Genomic DNA, 25,471 nt, shown 5'->3' with positions numbered 1-25,471 from the left:
GGCACTTGTCAGACAATTTGGGATTTTGGAAATAGTATCTGATATGCGTAAATTGAGCCCATGGTTTGTAGCTCGCTTCATCCTTTTACCATAACGCAGTCTCTCTAGCTGAGGCTATTCACCTACAAGGCAATGAGGACCCATGCAAAACCTATGTAATACCATCTCCTGCAGCTAGATGTCACTATTACCCCTCCATTAACAATGAAATTCACTACCAGCTACTGCCGCTAGATGGCAACAGCGCCCCAGTATAGTATAGAGACAGCTTGCCACCAGTAAACATGGCGCCGTGTCCCGGAATGTCGTCACGTTCCTCTACAATCTCGCGTCTTTTTCTCTGGTCCCATAGCAGCATGACAACACACTTACGTTCCCATAGCAGCCGCAGTACACAGACGACAGGAGCCCGGGCGACCATCAGCATGAGCGTCCGCACCTTCAACCCCTCAGTGCGGGTCGGGAATTGGAATGAGGACGTGTCCCTGGACGAGGTGACGGACGATGACTGGTGTATCTGTAACAACATGGATGATTAGCTGTGCTGGGTACCACTGATCCTGAGAGAAATGTATGCAGCACCAGTGCGGAGCAGTCTCCTCACAATGCAGCCACCTTCATGTGAAATGGCCCAGTGTGGCATACACCAGCCACTATTGTCTGTGGGGTGACAATGTGACTAATATGGGGGTGACTGATGTGGGGGGTAGGGTTACCCATGGGGGGGGGGGGGGGAGCAGTGACTGATGTAGTGGTGGGGTAACCGATGTGAGGGGAGGTCATTGATGTAAGTGGTGGATGACTGATGTGGGGGTGCAGTGAATGACTGATGTGGGGGTGCAGTGAATGATGTGTGGGGGGGGGGTGAATGACTGATGTAAGGCGTGGGGTCACTTGTGTAAGTGGTGGGGTAACCGATGTGGGGGGTGGGGTCATTGATGTAAGTGGTGGGTGACTTATGCGGGGGTGAATGACTGATGTAGGGGGGGGTGCGGTAACTGATGTGGGGGGTGAATGACTGATGTGGGGGGTGGGGTCACTGATGTAAGTGGTGAATGACTGATGTGGGGGGTGCGGTGAATGATGTGGGGGTGAATGACTGATGTGGGGGGTGAATGACTGATGTGGGGGGTGAATGACTGATGTGGGGGGTGGGGTCACTGATGTAAGTGGTGAATGACTGATGTGGGGGGTGCGGTGAATGATGTGGGGGTGAATGACTGATGTGGGGGAGTGCGGTAACTGATGTGGGGGGTGAATGACTGATGTGGGGGAGTGCGGTAACTGATGTGGGGGGTGAATGACTGATGTGGGGGGTGGGGTCACTGATGTAAGTGGTGAATGACTGATGTGGGGGTGAATGACTAATGTGGGGGGTGCGGTGAATGATGTGAGGGTGAATGACTGATGTGGGGAGTGGGGTCACTGATGTAAGTGGTGGATGACTGATGTGGGGGTGCAGTGAATGACTGATGTGGGGGTGCAGTGAATGATGTGGGGGTTGAATGACTGATGTAAGGTGTGGGGTCACTTGTGTAAGTGGTGGGGTAACCGATGTGGGCGGTGGGGTCATTGATGTAAGTGGTGAATGACTGATGTGGGGGTGAATGACTGATGTGGGGTCACTTGTGTAAGTGGTGGGGTAACCGATGTGGGGGGTGGGGTCATTGATGTAAGTGGTGGGTGACTTATGCGGGGGTGAATGACTGATGTGGGGGGGGGGTGCGGTAACTGATGTGGCGGTGAATGACTGATGTGGGGGGTGGGGTGAATGACTGATGTGGGGGGTGGGGTCACTGATGTAAGTGGTGAATGACTGATGTGGGGGGTGCGGTGAATGATGTGGGGGTGAATGACTGATGTGGGGGATGGGGTCACTGATGTAAGTGGTGGATGACTGATGTGGGGGAGTGCGGTAACTGATGTGGGGGGTGAATGACTTTTGTGGGGGGTGGGTTCACTGATGTAAGTGGTGGATGACTTATGAGGAGGTGCGGTGTCTGATGGGTCCCCTGGTGGTCAGATATCATCAGGGCTGGGACAGGCAATGCTATAACTATGCGATGACAGGTTCTCTACATATACACTGTGTGCAGAATTATTAGGCAAGTTGTATTTTGATCACATGATACTTTTTATACATGTTGTCCTACTCCAAGCTGTTCAGGCTTGAGAGCCAACCACCAATTAAGTAAATCAGGTGATGTGCATCTCTGTAATGAGGAGGGGTGTTGTCTAATGACATTAAAACCCTATATAAGGTGTGCTTAATTATTAAGCCACTTTCCTTTCCTTTGGCAAAATGGGTCAGAAGACAGATTTGACGGGCTCTGAAAAGTCCAAAAATTGTGAGATGTCTTGCAGAGGGATGCAGCAGTGTTGAAATTGCCAAACTTTTGAAGCGTGATCACCGAACAATCAAGCGTTTCATGGCAAATAGTCAACAGGGTCGCAAGAAGCGTGTTGAGCAAAAATGGCGCAAAATAACTGCCCATGAATTGAGGAAAATCAAGCGCGAAGCTGCCAAGATGCCATTTGCCACCAGTTTTGCCATATTTCAGAGCTGCAACGTTACTGGAGTAACAAAAAGCACAAGGTGTGCGATACTCAGGGACATGGCCAAGGTAAGGAAGGCTGACAAACGACCACCTGTGAACAAGAAACAGAAGATAAAACTTCAAGACTGGGCCAAGAAATATCTTAAGACTGAATTTTCAAAGGTTTTATGGACTGATGAAATGAGAGTGACTCCTGATGGGCCAGAGGCTGGATCAGTAAAGGGCAGAGAGCTCCACTCCGACTCAGACACCAGCAAGGTGGAGGTGGGGTACTGGTATGGGCTGGTATCATCACAGATGAACTTGTGGGACCTTTTCGGGTTGAGGATGAAGTGAAGCTCAACTCCCAGACCTACTGCCAGTTTCTGGAAGACAACTTCTTCAAGCAGTGGTACAGGAAGAAGTTGGTATCATTAAAGAAAAACATGATTTTCATGCAGGACAATGCTCCATCACATGCCTCCAATGACTCCACAGCGTGGCTGGCCAGTAAAGGTCTCAAAGAAGAAAACATAATGACATGGCCTCCTTGTTCACCTGGTCTAAACCCCATAGAGAACCTGTGGTACCTCATAAAATGTGAGCTCTACAGGGAGGGAAAACAGACCACCTCTCAGAACAGTGTCTGGGAGGCTGTGGTGGCTGCTGCAGGCAATGTTGATCATAAACAGATCAATCAACTGACAGAATCTATGGATGGAGGCTGCAGAGTGTCATCATAAAGAAAAGTGACTATACTGGTCACTAATTTTTGGGGGTTTTGTTTTTGCATGTCAGAAATGTTTATTTCTAAATTTTGTGCAGTTATATTGGTTTACCTGGCGAAAATAAACAAGTGAGATGGGAATATATTTAGTTTTTATTAAGTTGCCTAATAATTCTGCACAGTAATAGCTGCACAAACAGATATCCTATAGCCAAATCTAAAAAAAAACCCTCTCCAACTTCCAAAAATATTAAGCTTTGATATTTATGAGTCTTTTGGGTTGATTGAGAACATAGTAACTGATCAATAATAAAAATAATCCTTCAAAATACAACTTGCCTAATAATTCTGCACACTGTAATTGGGGATGATTTTTCTGCCAACAGTTAAAAATGAAGATATTATGGAATTGACACAATGGAAGAGAAAAAGTATTCTGCCCAGGATAGGATTTATTTACCAGGGCACAGACAACCTTCCACATCCTCTATGCATCAGGGCGGGGGTCCCCAACCTTTCTTACCATGAGAGCCACATCCGGCCCCGCACCCCACACAGTAGTGACACTCAGAGCCCACATTACCAATAAAATGACACCCAACGCTTCCCCACACAATGCACCCTGAAGATGTGTACCTCCTGTATAGGCAGGGTTACTACGTCCAGGGGGTCCCACCTTACCCCCATTCAGTATTGACACATCAGGCATTCCCTCCATACTAATGCATCCAGATTAATGCACCTCCTCTGCTGACAGTGTGAAAAATCCAACATTTCTGATTTTTATTTTTAATAAAGATTATGATTTGGGAACAAAAAAAAACATTGAAAACATTTTTTTTTTAAATATGATACTCAAAACAAAAACCTGATTTAAACATTAGGTCGTTTTCTATGAAAGACACATAACGTGTTTACTGGCTGTATTCATAATGGTCACAAATTCTTCATGTGCATTTAGTAAGTACATGTATCACATTGATACACATGTGCTGGCACCATAGTCATCGTTTCGTGAGCAGCATTTTCCACCAGGCTCCAGTCCCAGCTTCCTTTGGATCTTCGAGGACATGCTGAGACACTGTGAGCTGGAGGTGGACGGTAGAATGAGCGTCTCGCACACCCGTGTGACACTTCAGGGGCGTTTCGCCTTTCTCTAGCAAGGGAATTCCCCCAGAGACATTGCACAGCCATGCGAGACGCTATGTAAATGGCTGTTCACACATTGCAAATCCAAAGAACTAGACCCTGATGTTGATATGAGATAGTAGTAAATGTATTTGCAATCCAGAAGTGAATGTACAACGTTTGGGTCATTGCCTCTGACCTTCATCAGGCGCACGGCTCTCTCATCACTGCAGCCATCCTGGGTGCTCCTATAGCATTATATCTCAGGTTCATCCACGTCTCTCTGCAAAATCCATCTTTGTTTCTGATGAAGGTCAGAGCCAGTGACCGAAACGTTGTACACTCACTGTTGGACTACAAATACATTTCCTAATATCTCATATCTATGAATGCCTAGTTCTTTGGATTAACACTATCCAATGACTCTGACCCTATTAGCCCACCATAACATCTGGACTGCCATGGTTTAAACGGAAATTGTTCACACATTGCAGAGTCCGTGGCAGAAAATCTCAGCTGAAAAAAAATAGCTTCCGCTCATCCAAGTGAAATTAGTGCAGATGAATGGAAGCATAGGAATAGGCGGACCTTACTGCTACTAGTAACACAATACAATCCTGCAACAGAGGGAATCTGTCAGCAGGATTTCACACCTGAAACTATTTGTATACGCATGTTGCCCTTACACACACAAGTCCAGCTATACCTTTACATGGCCAGTCCATTTCTTTTTTAATGAGAAATTAGCACTTGAATTGATATGCAAATGAGGCTTAAGGAATATGGTATATCTGAAGCCTCTGTCACTCCAGCTCTATTACCCGCACAACGCCACCTCCTCCTGCTTGACTGTCAGCCTCTGTGCTGTGTGACTTCAGGCAAAAGAGACATCATTCAAGCAGGAAGAGGTGGAGCTGGGTGAGGAATAGAGCTGGAGTGACAGAGGCTTCAGATCTACAGCCTCATTTGCCTTTCAAAGGCTGATTTCCCAGTGAAGCAGAAATGGACTGGACATGCATAGGAATTGCTGGACTTGTGTTCGAAAGAGATCCATGCGGATATAAATATTTTGGGGTGTGACATCCTGCTGGCTGATCCCCTTTACTATGTCTCATAACATCACTTTACGTGCTTGTGATATAAAGAGTGGATCGGAAGGGAGCACCATCTAAATCTAGCAATGCAGATATACCTAACATTAATCACATGTTACCCCTATTTTTATGCAAAAAAGGGTAAAAGACTATATGGAAATAAGAGAATATTTATAGTCTGCACAACCCAGACGTGCAGCTACAAATTTTCAGCATGATACTGCTCTTGTGTGAAAAAGGCTCAAAGAGCGGTATGGGGGCGCAGGCTCTACTTATACAAGTCATTGCAGTCGAATAAAGACTAGTTATTGATTTTACACTATGGTTTGGCTATTGTGATTTTATAGAGAATCATGCCATATAGTTGGTGAGGAACATCTTAGAATATGAGAACATCTGGAACACCAATAATAGAAAGAATGCAAATCATTAAAATCACATTTAAACTGTTTATTAATGTATATAAAAAAAACACAGTTATAGTAAAAAAAACATGGAAAGAATGAGATACCACATTTCCTCCGAACGCGCGTCGGGTGCAGTGGGCCCCTTTTCTCTACCGTGTCTAACCTTTGGAGACATGTGCTTATTTACTGTGGGTGGTTGCCATATGGCTTTAATATAGATGGAGGTGCTCTTTTGGAGGCTTACTTTGATAGATATGTTTGTTTGCCTTACTTCCTAAATCATCCGCCTGTCTCTACCTTTCTGCTATTCACAATTAGGTATATCTCTTTTTGAAATATAATATATTACCTATTCGCCAAGGTTCCCACTTTGGATTAATTTTTTGCTCTTTGATGTCCCCGTCTTTTATCCATTACCTGTAGTGTCTCATTCGTTCTATCTTTTTTTTCTATACCTGTGTTCTTTGTATACATTAATAAAAATGTAAGTGTGATTTTAGCATGCATTCTTTGTATTATTGGTGTTCTTGATGTCTAATGCATATAAGCCTTACTGTATGGATTGTATGTATAGGTGTTTATCAGAACAACTGACCCAAGTACACTTGCAATCCTACATCTACCCTAATGGGTGCTGCCTCATTAGAAGAACCGCCTGGTCAAAGCATTTATATAAAAGCCAGTTGTCTGTGACGCCATTCAGACTGTGATAGTGTTGAGCGTCCCTAATCTCGCTTTTTTTTTTCTCTCTTTGATAAAGTTACATGCAGTATTTTGGACCTTTTTGTTCTGTTGATTGTAACATTGCACGTTGCAGCTTCTTTTTTATGTGCATTTATTGAGCATGCTCTGGAACATTGAATCGGAGATTACATGGACCCTTGCAGCCTATACTATATAGGGGGCCACCTTAAATAAACTATGTATTGTCGTAAGTGTTGTTTTCTTTATAAGGCCCTAGGCATTCATCCAGACTGTGGCTAGTGTCACATTGCCACTGTTTCCTGAGCATATAGTTTAGATCTCCATTATGGACCATCCCACATGAATGTATAAATCCCATGATGATGGACTGTAGGGGAACGACCGATACCCCTGTAGCTGCAGTCTCTTACATCTATAATGTTAGACTCAATCTAAAAAAAGGTAACTCATATTAATGCTGAGCACTACTATATGTGCTTACATTTTAGGCTATGTCTGATAAATAATGACAGCTATAAATTGTGTTTTTCTCATGTAGGATCTTTTAAAAGATTTCTTAGAAAAAAGAGAAAAAGGAGAACTCCTAATACAGAAATCAAGCAATCTTAAGAAAAATCTTTTAAAAAAGGTAAGAAATGGATATAGAACATGTTTATGTATTTGCTATAAATAATTAGGCCCCGTTCACTCCAGGAGTGAAATGTAAACGAAAAGCCTAGGAGAAACATTCCATGTCTTCCATGTTTGGACTTATATTTGATTACATTATTAAAGAAGCTTTCCCATCAAAATTGTTACATTTTTATTATGTTGAAGTCATCATATTATATGACACTGTGCATTTACAATTGCACATTTTGTCTTTCTACCCAGATAATTCTGTTTTCCACTAGGTCTATGACATCACGTGATTAAAAACTGACTCGCTGAATCCTTCTAAGCTCTATGTAGAAACAGGGGGTCAATTTTCACTGTATAAGTCATAAATCACTGCAAGAATCACTGGCAGGGGGGGTTGAAGGGAGCAGCTGGGGCAGGAGTTGAACAGGGAATTGATTTCTGCAAGGACAAGAGGCTTCCTGTTTCTACATAGATATGGAAAGAGAAGCTTTATCTGGGTAGAAAGGCAAACTGAGCAATTGTAAGTGCACAGTGCTGTATAATATGAAGACTGCAATATATTAAGGGGATAAAACTTTGATTGGAGGAGTGCTTCCTTACGACGATGTTTCCACTATGAAGTAAATAAGAGCTTGACACTCAAAAATTGCAGTGAGACAATATTTTATTGGCAATCCTTATAGTTGTTAATGTTTTGGTCTAGTAATTGGACCTTCATCAGAACTGATTGCCGTTTGCTGTTCACACGATCAGTATTTTACCTCAGTATTTGTAAGTTAAAACCAGGAGAGGAACAGTCAGAGGAAAAGTATAATACAAAACATGTCACCACTTCTGTATTTATCACCCACTCCTGGTTTTGGCTTACAGATACTGAGGTAAAATACTGACCAAATACTGAACGTGTGAATGTGGCATCAGTGTATTTAACATTATTTCATCTGTTATGCCATGTTCACAAGTTCAGTATTTGGTCAGTATTTTACCTCAGTATATGTAAGCCAAAACCAGGAGTGGATGAAAAAAACAGAAGTGCTGACGTGTTTCTATTACACTTTACATCTGACTGATCCTCTCTTGGTTTTGACTTACAAATACTGAGGTAAAATACTGAACGTGTGCACGTGGCATCAGTGTATTTATCAATATTTCGTCTGTTAGACCATGTTCACCCATTCAGTATTTGGTGAGTTTTTTACCTCAGTATCTGTAAGCCAAAACCAGGAGTGGGTGATAAATACAGAAGTGGTGACGTGTTTCTATTATACTTTTCCTCTAATTGTTCCCTCCTGGTTTTGACTTACAAATACTGAGGTAAAATACTGACCAAATACTGAATATATGAGCGTAGCCTTAACCCCGTCCAGACATAGGACATTGGGTGTGGGTGTATGGAGCGGGCTCATGTGCTAAGGCCTCATTTTGATGTCCGTGAATAATGTACATGTTGTTATTTTCACTGATAGAACACGTATCCAGTAAAGTCTATAGTGCTGTAAGCCACATGTCCATTTTTTGGTTGCGGACTGTGTTGATTGCAGTCACAAATCAAAATACCTCCATTGTGGATAGGTTAGAGATATTTTTTTAAGTCTAGGACACTTATTGGGTGAGGCAAGCTCTAGAAATCAGGCTGGAATATTGTAAAGATACAAAAGAGCTGGAGATTTGGCACAAAAATGAAGTCAAATAGAAGATATGAAGTGTATACATATACACTGTAATAAAACATACCAGTCAACAGTAGAAAGTACACATCAGCCTACCCCTCAGATTCTGACGCATTACGACCCTACTTCATCTGGGGACCAAAGGATGGTCATGACAGCTGGGGGCGTACCGAAAGACCCTGCTGAAGCCATCTTTGTACCACCATGTAGTCCAGATGTCCGGCTCACATAGCTTAGTAAATTAGCCCCATTGTGTCACAGGGGGCAGCACGGTGGCGCAGTGGTTAGCACTGCAGCCTTGCAGCGCTGGGGTCCTGGGTTCTAATCCCACCCAGGACAACATCTGCAAAGAGTTTGTATGTTCTCTCCGTGTTTGCGTGGGTTTCCTCCGGGCACTCCGGTTTCCTCCCACATTCCAAAGACATACTGATAGGGATTCTAGATTGTGAGCCCCATCGGGGACAGTGATGATAATGTGTGCAAAAACTGTAAAGCGCTGCGGAATATGTTAGCGCTATATAAAAATAAAGATTATTATTAATACTGTTTTGTGCCATAACATTACAACTGTGTATTTTGTGTCACAAATGGCTACAAAATTGGACTTGTAGAATGTTTAATGCACAAATTATTGAAATCAGTAGATGAAAGAAAGGTTGCAAAATATTTTATGATGATAAATAGCATTTTATGTCGCAGTTACTACAGTGTATTCTTTGTCAGAAAATATTGTTTTTTTTATCCCAGTACAAAAGCCAAATCTGCTTTACAAATGGTTACAAAATAATATTTTGTATCACTAAAGAGTATGAGGATAAGAAGCATGAAGTGCTGCAGATATGCAGCGTCTAATAAGTAACTAGATGGAAAATGTCTGTTGTTTTTGCTTGTCTTTTCTGCTCATTTTGTATTTTGTAGCCGATTATAATTAATAGTCGTCTACTTCCCGAACATTAAAGCTTTGCTTGATATGGGTGCTGTGTAGATAAAGCCCAATATTAGCCAATGCTCCTCCATTTGTCATTCAAGGTATGAACGAGATTGACGTTGGTCTTCTTTAAAAACATGTTATTTTGACCTCTTCATATATGATTTTTTTATGTAAAGTTATGAAAAAATGCCAAAACATTACACCTAAATGAAAAAGGTGCAGTGCAGTTATTTTTTTTTTTTTTTTTGATAAGCAGGATGGCAACGTCCTGGAAAAATGACATCACAATAGCATGTGATGTCAAAAAGCTGTAGAAATTTCCCAAAAATCGACTTGCTTGCTTGCATGCTTGGCCACATATTCCTCCTGGCTTTAAAACAGTAGGTGAGGTTATTATTATTGTTATTATTATACATTTTTTATAGCGCCATTTATTCCATGGCGCTTTACATGTGAAAAAGGGGGCAAATATAGACAAATACAATAAAAATGAACAAAAAACAAGGCACTAACAGGTACAGGAGGAGGGAGGACCCTGCACGCAAGGGCTCACAGTCTGCAAGGGATGGGTGAGGATACACTAGGAGAGCGTAGAGCTGATAGTGCAGCGGTTCAGTAGGTTGGGGATCACTGCAGGCTGTAAGCTTGTCGGAAGAGGTGAGTCTTCAGGTTCTTTTTGAAGGTTTCTATGGTAGGCGAGAGTCTGATGTGTTGGGGTAGAGAGTTCCAGAGAATGGGGGAAGCACAGGAGAAGTCTTGGATGCGTTTGTGGGAGGAAGAGATAAGAGGGGAGTAGAGAAGGAGATCTTGTGAGGTAATTACCGGGAGACCATGTCACAAATGTATGGAGGAGACTGGTTGTGGATGGCTTTGTATGTCATAGTAAGGGCTTTGAACTAGAGTCTCTGGATGATAGGAAGCCAGTGAAGGGCTTGGCATAGGGAAGAGGCTGCGGAATAGCTGGGGAGACAGGTGGATTAGTCGGGCAGCAGAGTGTAGGATGGATTGGAGTGGTGCCAGAGTGCTAGAGGGGAGGCCAGAGAGTAGGAGGTTGCAGTAGTCAAGGCGGGAGATGATAAGGGCGTGCACTAGTGTTTTTATGGTTTCGTGGTCAAGGAATGTGCGGATCCGGGAAATATTTTTGAGTTTGAGACAGCAGGAGGTTGGCCAAAACTGGCATAAAAGCAGCAAAAGCTGCTACGGGTTGCGCAAAAAAGGGACGTTTCAAAATGTTTTGTGGCAGAATTGTGGATAAATCACATTACTAATCACATTTTATATGTGTAATGCCGGTGAATACATTTAGCAATGTCTCTTTGCTTCTGGTCTCCTTACTCAATCATGAATTTCTCTTCCAATGCATCAGGCAGAGCTTTCCGTTTCTAATGACGGACTGCTTCATTTTGGAGATGTGGTCATGCTACTTAATCCAGAAAACAGCGAGCAGTCGCTCAGTAATCCATCTCCAGTACACGGTAACTATACTCTCACCGTAAACCCAGAGGAAAGTGCCATCCATGTGAGGAGCCAGCTGACGGCACCGTGCGGAGTCAGTGCCAGCGGAAATGTGAAACCCTGCGGCAGGAATGCCTTCATTATTACAAGGTCGGCATCTTTCTAATTTACTTTAATTATGACCTACTTCTATCATTTCACATGTATATAACTACTTATTGTCATGTTTGACCTTGTAATGCCGGGGTCACACTTAACGGTCCAAGTATCCCTGCTGAGAGTCGCACAAGTGTTCTCCGTATGGTCATCCTTGTGTAATGCGTTTACAATGAGATGATGCGATTTTCTTGGACCTATGTATCCGTATGACATGTGTATGGCTTTACATTTCTCACTGATTTTCCTCGTTGAAATTACCGTAATGGCTCAATGGGCTGAAATGAGGAAAATGTGTGCGTATTTCTCGCAAGTCGCCCTGATGGTCCGTGTGGTGTCCCAGTTTTTATCGCACCCATAAACTTGCATTGGCGAGTCTGGGACGATATACGCGCACAGTCGCAGCATGCTTCGATTTTACATGCACGTCGAATACACCTGAGAAAAAATACGGTGATGTGAGCTGCCCCATAGATTAACACTGGTCCGAGTGCTGTGCGATGTTTCCTTGAATAGCACTCGTCCGTATTCTATGGTAGTGTGATCCCGGCCTAAAGGAGAGACTATTGGGTTTTATTGAGGTTGTATACAGAGCCAATGCTAATTGTATACATATAGTAGAGAAACCTAAAGGGGTATTCTCATCTCCAAGATCCTATCCCAATATGTAGTAGGTGTAATAATATTAGCAAATACCTCAAATTAGAAATGTAGTGTAGATTTGCTGTGACACTTATACCCATGTGGCGGTAGCTTAGGTATCCATGGTTACGACCACCAACAACTAACTAACTAACTGTCACTATATGAGTGGCTGTAACCATGAATAATACCTAAGCTACTGCAGTGCCCTGTACATGGGGTAAGCAACATAGTGAATCAGAAGAACTATACTGCATTGCTAATTGGAGGTATTTTCTAATATCATTAATATTACACTACTACATTTTGGGATAAGATCTTGGAGATGGGAATACACCTTTAGTCTCATGGACCTCACTGTGAAATCTCCAACGGGCCTCTAAATATCACAGGTCCTTAATCAAAGGGACCGTTTAGGCTCCCTAAGCCCCTGGGACAAGGAGCGACTGCAACCCCTGGACCCACTGTGGTTACACCCGCATGTAGTATGCATGACAATGCAGTCATGGCCAAAAGTATTGACATCCCTGCAATTCTGTCAGATAATACTCATTTTCTTCCTGAAAATGATTGCAAACACAAATTATTTGGTATTATTATCTTCATTTAATTTGTCTTAAATGAAAAAACACAAAAGAGAATGAAGCAAAAAGCAAAACATTTATCATTTCACACAAAACTCCAAAAATGGGCCAGACAAAAGTATTGGCATCCTCAGCCTAATACTTGGTTGCACAACCTTTAGCCAAAATAACTGCAACCAACCGCTTCCAGTAACCATCAATGAGTTTCTTATAAAGCTCTGCTGGAATTTTAGACCATTCTTCTTTGGCAAACTGCTCCAGGTCCCTGATATTTGAAGGGTGCCTTCTCCAAACTGCCATTTTTAGATCTCTCCACAGGTGTTCTATGGGATTCAGGTCTGGACTCATTGCTGGCCACCTTAGAAGTCTCCAGTGCTTTCTCTCAAACCATTTTCTAGTGCTTTTTGAAGTGTGTTTTGGGTCATTGTCCTGCTGGAAGACCCATGACCTCTGAGGGAGACCCAGCTTTCTCACGCTGGGCCCTACATTATGCTGCAAAATTTGTTGGTAGTCTTCAGACTTCATAATGCCATGCACACGGTCAAGCAGTCCAGTGCCAGAGGCAGCAAAGCAGCCACAAAACATCAGGGAACCTCCGCCATGTTTGAGTGTAGGGACCGTGTTCTTTTCTTTGTCTCTTTTTTCTCCTGTAAACTCTTATGTTGATGCCTTTGCCCAAAAAGCTCTACTTTTGTCTCTTCTGACCAGAGAACATTCTTCCAAAACGTTTTAGGCTTTTTCAGGTAAGTTTTGGCAAACTCCAGCCTGGCTTTTTTTATGTCTCGGGGTAAGAAGTGGGGTCTTCCTGGGTCTCATACCATACAGTCTCTTTTCATTCAGATGCCGACGGATAGTACGGGTTGACACTGTTGTACCCTCGGACTGCAGGGCAGCTTGAACTTGTTTGGATGTTAGTCGAGGTTCTTTATCCAACATCCGCACAATCTTGCGTTGAAATCTCTTGTCAATTTTTCTTTTCCGTCCACATCTAGGGAGGTTAGCCACAGTGCCATGGGCTTTAAACTTCTTGATGACACTGCGCACGGTAGACACAGGAACATTCAGGTCTTTGGAGATGGACTTGTAGCCTTGAGATTGCTCATGCTTCCTCACAATTTGGTTTCTCAAGTCCTCAGACCGTTCTTTGGTCTTCTTTCTTTTCTCCATGCTCAATGTGGTACACACAAGGACACAGGACAGAGGTTGAGTCAATTTTAATCCATGTCAACTGGCTGCAAGTATGATTTACCGTATATACTCGAGTATAAGCCGACCCGAGTATAAGCCGACCCCCCTAATTTTGCCACAAAAAACTGGGAAAACTTATTGACTCGAGAATAAGCCTAGGGTAGGAAATGCAGCAGCTACTGGTAAATTTCAAAAATAAAAATAGATGCTCCATACCGTTCATTATTGCCCCATAGATGCTCCATATACAACTGTGCTATATACAATCCTCTTCACCGTTCATTATGGCCCCATAGATGCTCCATAGAAAGCTGTGCCATATATATATTGCTCTGCACCGTTGATTATGGCCCCATAGATGCTCCTTATAAAGCTGTGCCCCATATATATATATATATATATATATGCTCTGCACCATTGATTATGGCCCCATAGATGCTCATTATAAAGCTGTGCCCCATATATATTGCTCTGCACCGTTGATTATGGCCCCATAGATGCTCCTTATCAAGCTGTGCCCCATACAGTTAGGGCCAGAAATATTTGGACAGTGACACAATTTTCGCGAGTTGGGCTCTGCATGCCACCACATTGGATTTGAAATGAAACCTCTACAACAGAATTCAAGTGCAGATTGTAACGTTTAATTTGAAGGGTTGAACAAAAATATCTGATAGAAAATGTAGGAATTGTACACATTTCTTTACAAACACTCCACATTTTAGGAGGTCAAAAGTAATTGGACAAATAAACATAACCCAAACAAAATATTTTTATTTTCAATATTTTGTTGCAAATCCTTTGGAGGCAATCACTGCCTTAAGTCTGGAACCCATGGACATCACCAAACGCTGGGTTTCCTCCTTCTTAATGCTTTGCCAGGCCTTTACAGCCTTAGCCTTCAGGTCTTGCTTGTTTGTGGGTCTTTCCGTCTTAAGTCTGGATTTGAGCAAGTGAAATGCATGCTCAATTGTGTTTAGATCTGGAGATTGACTTGGCCATTGCAGAATGTGCCACTTTTTGGCACTCATGAACTCCTGGGTAGCTTTGGATGTATGCTTGGGGTCATTGTCCATCTGTACTATTAAGCGCCGTCCAATCAACTTTGCAGCATTTGGCTGAATCTGGGCTGAAATTATATCCCGGTACACTTCAGAATTCATCCGGCTACTCTTGTCTGCTCTTATGTCATCAATAAACACAAGTGACCCAGTGCCATTGAAAGCCATGCATGCCCATGCCATCACGTTGCCTCCACCATGTTTTACAGAGGATGTGGTGTGCCTTGGATCATGTGCCGTTCCCTTTCTTCTCCAAACTTTTTTCTTCCCATCATTCTGGTACAGGTTGATCTTTGTCTCATCTGTCCATAGAATACTTTTCCAGAACTGAGCTGGCTTCTTGAGGTGTTTTTCTGCAAATTTAACTCTGGCCTGTCTATTTTTGGTATTGATGAATGGTTTGCATCTAGATGTGAACCCTTTGTATTTACTGTCATGGAGTCTTCTCTTTACTGTTGACTTAGAGACAGATACACCTACTTCACTGAGAGTGTTCTGGACTTCAGTTGATGTTGTGAACGGGTTCTTCTTCACCAAATTAAGTATGCGGCGATCATCCACCACTGTTGTCATCCGTGGACGCCCAGGCCTTTTTGAGTTCCCAAGCTCACCAGTCAATTCCTTTTTTCTCAGAATGTACCCAACTGTTGATTTTGCTACTCCAAGCATGTCTGCTATCTCTCTGATGCATTTTTTCAGCCTCAGGATGTTCTGCTTCACCTCAATTGAGAGTTCCTTTGACCGCATGTTGTCTGCTCACAGCAACAGCTTCCAAATGCAAAACCACACACCTGGAATCCACCCCTGACCTTTTAACTACTTCATTGATTACAGGTTAACGAGGGAGACGCCTTCAGAGTTAATTGCAGCCCTTAGAGTCTATTGTCCAATTACTTTTGGTCCCTTGAAAAAGAGGACGCTATGCATTACAGAGCTATGATTCCTAAACCCTTTCTCCGATTTGGATGTGGAAACTATCATATTGCAGCTGGGAGTGTGCACTTTCAGCCCATATTATATATATAATTGTATTTCTGAACATGTTTTTGTAAACAGCTAAAATAACAAAACTTGTGTCACTGTCCAAATATTTCTGGCCCTATCTGTATATATATATGCTCTGCACCTTTGATTATGGCCCCATAGATGCTCCTTATAAAGCTGTGCCCCATATATATATATGCTCTGCACCTTTGATTATGGCCCCATAGATGCTCCTTATAAAGCTGTGCCCCATATATATATATGCTCTGCACCTTTGATTATGGCCCCATAGATGCTCCTTAGCAAGCTGTGCCATATAGAATGCTGCTGGTGCTGCAATAAAAAAAATCATACTCACCTCTCTTGCTCAGGACGCCGGCGCTTTCAATATTTACCTGCTCTTCGTGCGGCTCCGTCTCCAGCACTTACGCTCAGCAGAGGGCACGCACTGACAATGTCACAGCGCCCTCTGACCTGAGCGTCACTGCCAGAGGACGTTGGAGACGGAGCCGCACCCGAGCGAGGAGCAGGTAAATATCGCGCAGCGCTGCGCTCCCCGTATACTTACCTGCTCCCGGCACGGTCCCTGCAGTCTCTGGCTTCCCCGGCGCTGCAGCTTCTTCCTGTAATTGAGCGGTCACAGTTACCGATCATTTACAGCAATGAATATGCGGCTCCTCCTCTATGGGAGGTGGAGCCGCCTATTAATTTCTGTAATGAGCGGTGCCATGTGACCACTCAGTACAGGAAGAATCTGCAGCGCCGGGGAAGCCAGGGACTGCAGGGACCGCGCCGCAGCAGGTAAGTATGACTACACAGCCCCCGCTCCCCCTCACCTGCCGACCCCCGGGTATATGACTCGAGTATAAGCTGAAAGGGGGACTTTCAGCCCAAAAAAATGGGCTGAAAATCTCTGCTTATACTCGAGTATATACGGTAGTTATTGCCAACACCTGTTAGGTGCCACAGGTAAGTTACAGGTGCTGTTAATTACACAAATTAGAGAAGCATCACATGATTTTTCGAATGGTGCCAATATTTTGTCCACCCCCTTTTTTATGTTTGGTGTGGAATTATATTCAATTTGGCTTTAGGACAATTCTTTTTGTGTTTTTTCATTTAAGACAAATTAAATGAAGATAATAATAACAAAGAATTTGTGATTGCAATCATTTTCAGAAAGAAACCGAGTATTATCTGACAGAATTGCAGGGATGTCAATACTTTTGGCCATGACTGTACATAAAGACTACAGATAGAGTCTTGTAGAGTGTAATTTGAGTGTTGTTCTTATTCAGACCGTTATCAAACATTTTGGCCCATTTTATAGAATGTGGGCCCTGGACTACAAGCAGACAGATCTTACCATTGTAGGGCAGAGTAGGACCAGAGAAGACTGCAACTGCTGGTATACCCTCAATATTTCTCAGTGTTGACACGGAGGGGCGCTCAGTCCTGAGTCTGGGGTTCCCCAAGCCCCATGCAATTGCCTTGTTTGTTGCCCCTCATATCTTGCCGGGTCTGTGCCACCTGCTTGCTTGGTTCTTCTTTAGTATATCAGCCAGCAGGCAAAGGGTATCTCTTCTTATCCGTAATGACTCATATACAGAACCCAGTAAAAGCGACGCTCGCTCTCAAAGTACTCTATAAAGTTTATCATTGGGTTCTGTAATGTGGCTGAGTACATATTTGTATTGTGTGACAGTGTTGACGGTAGTGAACCTGGAGAACCTTTGTGCTATGGACAGAATTTTGCCTTGAGGACAGCAGAAGAATTCATGGGCCATGTAAGTGATTCCAGTGATATCTGATGCCGTCTTAGCCCTGCTGGATCAATATTAATGTAATTAATCATCACCATATATTGTATTCTTTTATCAGTACAAATTTAAATCTGTCACATGGTAGACATTATTGAATAGATCATATAGACCTAATGAAGCTGGTGTGCTTACTTTGAAAATTTAGGTTTGAATGGCTGTATAATCCTTTGTCAACATTTTCCCCAACAACTGTTAGAATAAATATTCTACAAGTCCTGTTTATTTGAATATCAGGAATTCACAGCAAATTTTAATCAGATTTTCAAAGTAAGTATACCAGCCTCATCAGGTCTTAAATCTATTTAATAATATCTGCAATTTGTAACGTGAAATCTGTTGACAGATCTGCCTTACGTCATTAAGGGACAAGCTATATAGCCACTAATACAGCTGCCACGGGTTGTCACCTGACTTTCTTGCAGATCTTTCTAGCAGTATATATCACTGCACATTTAAGATCCCACCACTATCCTGCCATTTTATACTGTACATGTTCTGGTAATCTTCAGCTAATTAAATAATGTACATTATATATTAGCAGAGCATCACAATGAATCATATTTGTGTCCACCTATTAGTAATCCGCCATGTTTCTTTTTTGCCAGTTATATCTGACAAGTGACCGTAAATCCTTTGTGAAGAGCAGTAAGAAGTCTTATTTGCAAGACGTCAGTCTGACGGACCAGCACTCATATGAGACCTGCTGGCAGGTTGTGTACTTGGACCCGCAGCTCAGGCTAGAACACGAAGGCCTGCCTGCTCCGGTATGTGTACAAATCCTCATTTATATTTGTTACCGCACTACATCAGGATATGCCAAATCATTGGCATGTGGCCACTTTAGTACTCAACAGCACCGTTGTGCCACATAAGACCCTTGTTTTTTGTGCCACCAGAAGAGGGCGCACTATAGTCATGAAAATAAAATATCTTACACATTCCAGATGAATATAATTAACATTATAATAGTTTTTATTAGCAGCAGACATATTTTAGCAGTTAAATTACAGTTTTGTTTTGGAGTCATAGGTTAAATTCACATTAGACAGATTTACCACACAAATTTCGGCATCTGCCACATCCAGCTGAATGAAGCTTGCAGAAATCCACGTGTCTGTTGCAGAAACAACCCATGCGCATGTATGTAGGACGGATGTTCAGTTGCAGAGAATTTGACATTGCACTTAAGGTCCCCGTTAAGATTTGATAAAATTACCTTAACCTGTCGATTTCTGCAGGATTGGTTGACCATTTAGGGTGTATGGGGACTTCTCAACTGTCCCCCAACAGATTATTTTGGGTAACATACGGATTTGGTGGTTGGATTCAATCTCCAGATCCTTTTGTTCGGTGTGGGGTAAGTCGCTGCCTGATGATTCAGGCAGCAGGTCTCTTATAGAGCACATAGGAGCCCTCGTCTGAGTCGGTAGAGATACCTGTCAGTCGAACAAGTGTTTGTCCAGCCAGCAGCTCTCTAGTGTCTATGGTCAGGTTTATAGTATAACTATTCCTTTTATTATTATTTTCTTTCTTTAACGTTCTGGGTGCACATGAGGTGACAATAGTGTAAGCTTTTATTCTACACTGAAACTATACAAAGAGTTGTGTCAATATAATCTGCCATTAGTACTACTAGTGATTAGAGTTGAGCAAATTTTTCAAAATTGGGTTCCGATTATGATCGGTGGCGAATACTGTATTTGCAATATTCGCTGAACACAACCGAACGTTATTGGAGTAAATGGGAGTAGAAACGATCATCAAACATAAATTCGGCACAATATGGCATGAATATGGCAAATTCAGATTTGGTGACCGATTCCGAACATATTCACTCAACCCTACTAGTAATAATACCATGATATGGAGCTTTCATCTGCCAGGAGGTAAACAAGCTTGCCTCTCCTACTTCTCCTACTTCTGGGCGCACTCCGGTTCCCCGGTGGTTGCCTCTGGAGGCTCTCTGGTTGCGACAAGTAGGGTGTCACCTCTAGGGGGCGGTGCTGGCAGGAGGACACGTATTGCTTGTGTTCTCGGTTCCAGGAGACCTGCCTCAGGGCATGCTGTGGTTGGAAGGCAGGACTCAATTGCTGCCAGCGCTGACGCTATTCAGTGCTCCCAGGATGTCACGTTCCTCAGTGTCAGCTGTTGCCAGGAGACATGGGACACTATGTCTCCTAGCTCAGGTATGTGCTGGTAGGTTCCTTTCTCTCCTCCCTCCTCGTGCCTTCCTCTCTCTCCAGATTGTGGAGATTGGGCGTTACCTTAGCGGTGTCAGGTGATCCATGAGAGGGATGTTTAAACCTGCCATATCCTCTTGCTCACCGCTGATTATTCAGTTGCGCTTCAGTGGTACAGTTGTAGTTCTTTGTTGAGTGTTTCTTTGGTCTGGCTCTGGCTATGATGTATGGTGCTCTCTGGTTCCTACGTCCTTGTTTTATGCATCCTGACTTTCCAAGTTTGTTTGTTAGGCTAGTTTCTGTCTTACCAGTAGAGTTTATTGGTGCATTTGACCCAACTGTGGCCAGTGTTCCCAGCCACCCAACTATTGGCACCTGGGAAGGGCTCTGCAAACGTCTCTGTCTTTTTAGTAGGAGTGGGTGAAGAGTACCCCGGCCCCCAAGGATGAGCATTAGTGTGAAAGCTTGCGCCAAGTGTGTCTGGCATACTGCCATTGCTGACCTTCAGTCTGGTCATCTCACTACTACTACTCGAGGGTCACAGGAGCACAACACTACTCTGTAGTTTAGGTGTTCTCTGGTCAGAGGCCATCTCACAACTACTCGAGGGTCACAGGAGCACAACGCTATTCTGTACCTTAGGTGTTCTCTGGTCAGAGGCCATCTCACAACTACTCGAGGGTCACAGGAGCACAACACTACTCTATAGCTTAGGTGTTCTCTGGTCAGAGGCCATCTCACTACTACTCGAGGGTCACAGGAGCACAACACTACTCTGTAGTTTAGGTGTTCTCTGGTCAGAGGCCATCTCACAACTACTCGAGGGTCACAGGAGCACAACACTACTCTATAGCTTAGGTGTTCTCTGGTCAGAGGCCATCTCACTACTACTCGAGGGTCACAGGAGCACAACACTACTCTGTAGTTTAGGTGTTCTCTGGTCAGAGGCCATCTCACAACTACTCGAGGGTCACAGGAGCACAACGCTACTCTGTACCTTAGGTGTTCTCTGGTCAGAGGCCATCTCACATCTACTCGAGGGTCACAGGAGCACAACGCTACTCTATAGCTTAGGTGTTCTCTGGTCAGAGGCAGGATCATGGGAGAGGGGGCATTATTTTTAATCCGTTCTTTTTACCACCATTTTCTGATTGTATAAATAGTATTTTAAAGGGATTTTAGCCTCCTGTTTGCAGTGTAGATGATATATGTCTGATCACTGGGGACCCCACTGCTGACATTCCAAATGATCAGTAGAATCGGGGTCCAAAGCCACTTTTTTCTCAACAATGAATGATCACAGTGAAGAGGAGATTAGGAGCGGCTGGCATCTGCAGTGCCGTTGATTCTGACGTCTTTGGGACAGAGCGAGATAGCTTAGTACAGCTATAATAGAACAGCCCAGGTCCTATAAATCAGTTCACCACAAATCCAAGATATTTCTCAATGTCAGTAACAACTTCTGAAGCTCAAAATGAAGCTGCAGCCTACATAAGTCCAGAGAACTGGGCTGTAGGGTGCTGAGTACAATATCTGTTTTTAGCCTTTATTGCTGAGCACTTCTGGAATCAGAACAAGTTTACCCGGAGCTTCATGAATTGGGTTTTCATGGCTGAATATTCCTGGAGGCTCAATCACCAGATATGATTTGAAGATTAGTGTAGCATAGCACACATGTTCTTTGTAAGTAGGAATCCCTAAACCAGAGGTCCCCAACTCCAGTCCTCAAGGCCCACCAACAGGTCATGTTTTCAGGATTTCCTTTGCATTGCACAGGTGATGCAATTATTACCTGGGCAAGACTGAGCTTTAACACAACAGCATTACAAAATGACAGCACTATGGTGGACCTAGTCCATAGATTAGTGGGTATGAAAAATATTTTTTAATGAAAGCTCTCTTAGTATTAATTGTTGAATTTGGTGAGGGTGTGGTAGGTCAGAATCCAAGGTGGGCTTGTTTGTTTTATTCTGTATTTTGTTTATACAGAATATATGTAGTTTTATATAGTGATCATTTAAATAAAACTATTTTTTCTGTTTTAGGCAAACAACAAAGTCCTTATAGTTCACAGTAAAACCAATCAGTGCCTGGCCGTCCTTAGGAAGTATACACTATGGTAAGCCAAGCAGAACATGGCAATGGCAGTAATTTGGCCTGAATTTATTATTTCTTTGTTTTCTCCACTTTCATATCATAGAAACACCTGTAACAAATACAGTGTATTGATGTTCTGTACATGTCTCCATGTTTCCTTTGGAAGGCTATAACTTGCAATTTCTGAGTATTGATCATGTCTAATGATGTGTTCTGGTGCTCTTTGTACTATATGAATAATAAATGATAATATAGTATCCTATATCGCCATACTATTTGTGCTAGGTATGATTATTTCTTTATCAAACCTATGGCTTTAGTGTATGCGCTCCTTTTCACTATGGTATAAATACTTCTTTTGTCTGTCTAGCTTGTCCAGTGTGAAAACTTAAAGGACATTTTTTACTCAATTTGTGCTGCTCAAATCATGGGTAGCATGTGTAACACCCCAGGTTCCTGGTTGTTACAGTGGCATTGCTTTCCTCACAGGGAGAGTGATGTAAAGCTTGGAAGCGAGGAAGGATTCCTTTTATCAGGTATTCACAAATATGCAACATGTTCTTACTCCAGGCTAGAAGGGGGAGCTCTGATCCAGCTTGTGGGTGGCTCTCCTGTATATATTCTGGCTGGAGGGAAAGTAGTCAGTCATTGAGAGGAGTCTGTGAGAGAGACAGAGAAAGGACGGGTCGTGCAGCCACGAGAAGTGCTGCAGCTCCTGTGAGAAAAGCAGGGGCCATGCAGACCGAGTTCTGCAGCTCCTGGAAAGAAAAGGACAGAACAAGCTGTAGAGAGTGTGAGGGAGGAAAGAAAAACAGGAGAGTGAAGAGCTGGAGAGAGAAGCTGCAACTGGGCTTCCTCCACGCTGAGCGCAGATACCGGTAGCCGGAAGACCGAGGTTGTGGGGGTAACTCTATGCCCCACGGCAGAAACCGGCAGACAGCAGATTGCAAGTTACCTGTCCACCATTGACACCTGAGGACACAGTAGCAAATAGAGCCCGGGTCGTGATACAGATCCTGTAAAAAGACTCAAGATACCTGTCGTACGGGTAGTGTCCTACCTAAAGGGGGACAGAGAGAAAACGTGAGGACCTTGTGAGAGGCCTAAGGCAGCAAGGGACTACAACACCACAGCGCTAGAGGGAAAGCTTCCAACCCCACCTGGTAAGGGGGATTCCAGATTTGCTTCCAAGCTGGCCGGATCATCGACACCTGTGAACCTGTACCCTGGACTGTGGATGCCTGAACCCTTCAGTAAAGAGGTAAAGAGACTGCAACCCCGTGTCCTCCGTTTCTTTCCGGAACCACACCATCCTTTCCAAACACAGCGGGAGCCCTGGGGACACAGCTTCACCTGTCGGAAGCCATACCATTCCAGCTGCCATATCATCACCCCAGCGGACCCTTTAAGCAGCGTTGGTCACCCCTGATCGAGTACCACAGGTGGCGTCACGAGCAAACTTTATTCAAACCCCTATAAAGACCTTCCCTTTTACTTGGGCCCACCGGTGCCGTGTCGCCGCCACCGCAACACATCCCCTTTAAGTATCGGACCCGGTAACGAGTACCCCACGGCACTGGCGGGCGTTCCACCTGAATCAGAGCCTGTCTGTATAATTGCAGCCAAAAATGTTCTTGGGGATGCTGTCAGCCACCTACAGTGGAGTGGGAAGAAACCGATTGGGGACAGTGCTGGACTAGTAAGGCCTCTTCCTTTATCTCTTCCTATAGGCCCCGGAAGGGGGGAGGGGGGGTAAGCCTCCCATAGTTTGGGCAGCATGTATTGAGTGACCAATTCCCTTTAAAGACTACGGACACTTTTAATATGGAAAACATGATTTTGACATTTTTAGTTTATCTGCAATCTTTATTCCTTTATTTTAGCTTAAAGTCTCTGGTACACAATTTGTAGCTATGTCCAAGTTTCAGATATTTCTCTAGTGGCAATGTCTCTCCCTGTAATATAGGCAAGACGTCAAGTCTGTGTGTATCCAAGGTGCTGCTCTCTTCTTCTCTTGCTGTATTTCATCTTGTGCTAGACTTCCTTTCCTGCATCCAAACGGCTCCAAAACTCAACTTACCTCTCCATGTGCTTACCTCTTTGTTGATAGCCTATTTTCTGTTTTCCATGATACTCTCCACACCCTTACCTCTCTGCACTGCAAATCTGTGTACCAGCCCCTCCAGACTGCTGTCTCTAATGCTGGGAGAAGGGATGGATGAGTAGAAGGAGCTCTGACCGATTTCTGTTAGTTTTACAAAAGTTCTAGAGACTGAAGACTGATTTAGAAAGTTGCCTAAATATGTATTTAATAAAAAAATGTACAATAAAAAAAATCATTGTAAAGGTGTACAGTATGTTGCTTTTATTGGATCAGGTTGCCCACATGCAGAATTGAGCTTAGCTACAGGAAAGTGACATTTAACCACATGTATTCTGTGTAATATAGATTTTAGAATCTGGGAAGGTCACATAAAACACAAGTATGGTAAGTGTAACACTAGTCTACTTTTTATCTCTTTAATGCAGTACACCTAATATTTCTTATTATGTATTTTTCAGGACATTATTTGGTAAGGAATGTGAAATCACTGCACACACACGCCTAAATGGACACAGAGTTGAAGAGAATGAAAATCATTGGATTATTGTTACTGGAAACCCAAGTGATGACACAAGCACAATGTTCGACAGGCCTAAACCACCAAGCGAAGGTGTGAGTGGAAGCAAGCATGGCTGTTAAGCTCCAGAACTACCATATTCATCAGTGGCTTGTAGCTGGTTAACTAGGTACAAGTCTATTTGCAATAAAAAAAAGACTAAAAATGATAAAAGTTAATAAATCTTTGTTATTGACCCACCCAATCCCTGCAAAACTAAACTGCAACTTACAAACTCTACAGGCACATAACATGAGTTCACAAGGAAATGTCCAACCATCCGCCTCGTAAATGAAAGGCACAAGTTTTTTGGGCCATACTAACTGTCACAATTCCACCCCTCATTGTGTCTGAGATGCAGTTGCTGATGGCTCAGCCTTTCAATCTGGTACAGAGGCGTGCCAAAGCTGTTAGTACGTTAATTGACAGCTCAGTGTCCAGTCTGGTGCAGAGGCGTGCTGAGCTTTGAGTGTGTTGATGGACAGCTCGGCCATCCAATCTGAGACTAGGTGATTGCCAGGCTTCTTAACTGGGCTGTTACTCCCAGACTTCTGCCAGACGTACATTCAGCTACTGTATGGTTTGTCTCTCTGTGCATTGCGATCTGTTTGTAGATCTTTTGTTGCCTGACCTTGGACTTCGTTCTGAATATGTCTGTTTAACCCCTTCTGCTCTGATCCGCTATTCTCATGGTATTTTGACCTTGGGCCGTTACCTGACTACACCTTTGTCTCTTCCTTTGGTTTATGACGTACCCTCCTGTATTCTGACCTTGGATCTTTTGACCACGCTGCCTCACGGCTAGTCCGTGAGTAGTGACT

General features: G+C 43.4%; 1 protein-coding gene across 1 annotated transcript; it reads left to right on the top strand.

The window, feature by feature from the left end:
* Positions 1 to 349: 349 nt before the first annotated feature.
* Positions 350 to 24,824, top strand: CFAP161 (cilia and flagella associated protein 161). The gene is made up of 7 exons (XM_069766192.1): positions 350 to 494; positions 7,137 to 7,226; positions 11,187 to 11,425; positions 17,596 to 17,677; positions 18,319 to 18,477; positions 21,939 to 22,012; positions 24,553 to 24,824. The coding sequence occupies exons 1-7, from the start codon at positions 357 to 359 to the stop codon at positions 24,731 to 24,733; spliced, it is 963 nt and encodes a 320-aa protein (XP_069622293.1). The 5' UTR covers positions 350 to 356; the 3' UTR covers positions 24,734 to 24,824.
* The last annotated feature ends 647 nt before the right edge of the window (positions 24,825 to 25,471 follow it).

Source organism: Ranitomeya imitator, chromosome 4 (assembly GCF_032444005.1).
Source record: "Ranitomeya imitator isolate aRanImi1 chromosome 4, aRanImi1.pri, whole genome shotgun sequence".
Lineage (NCBI taxonomy): Eukaryota > Metazoa > Chordata > Amphibia > Anura > Dendrobatidae > Ranitomeya > Ranitomeya imitator.
Note: the sequence above shows the minus strand (reverse complement) of the source record. Positions and strands in the feature narration are given on the sequence as shown.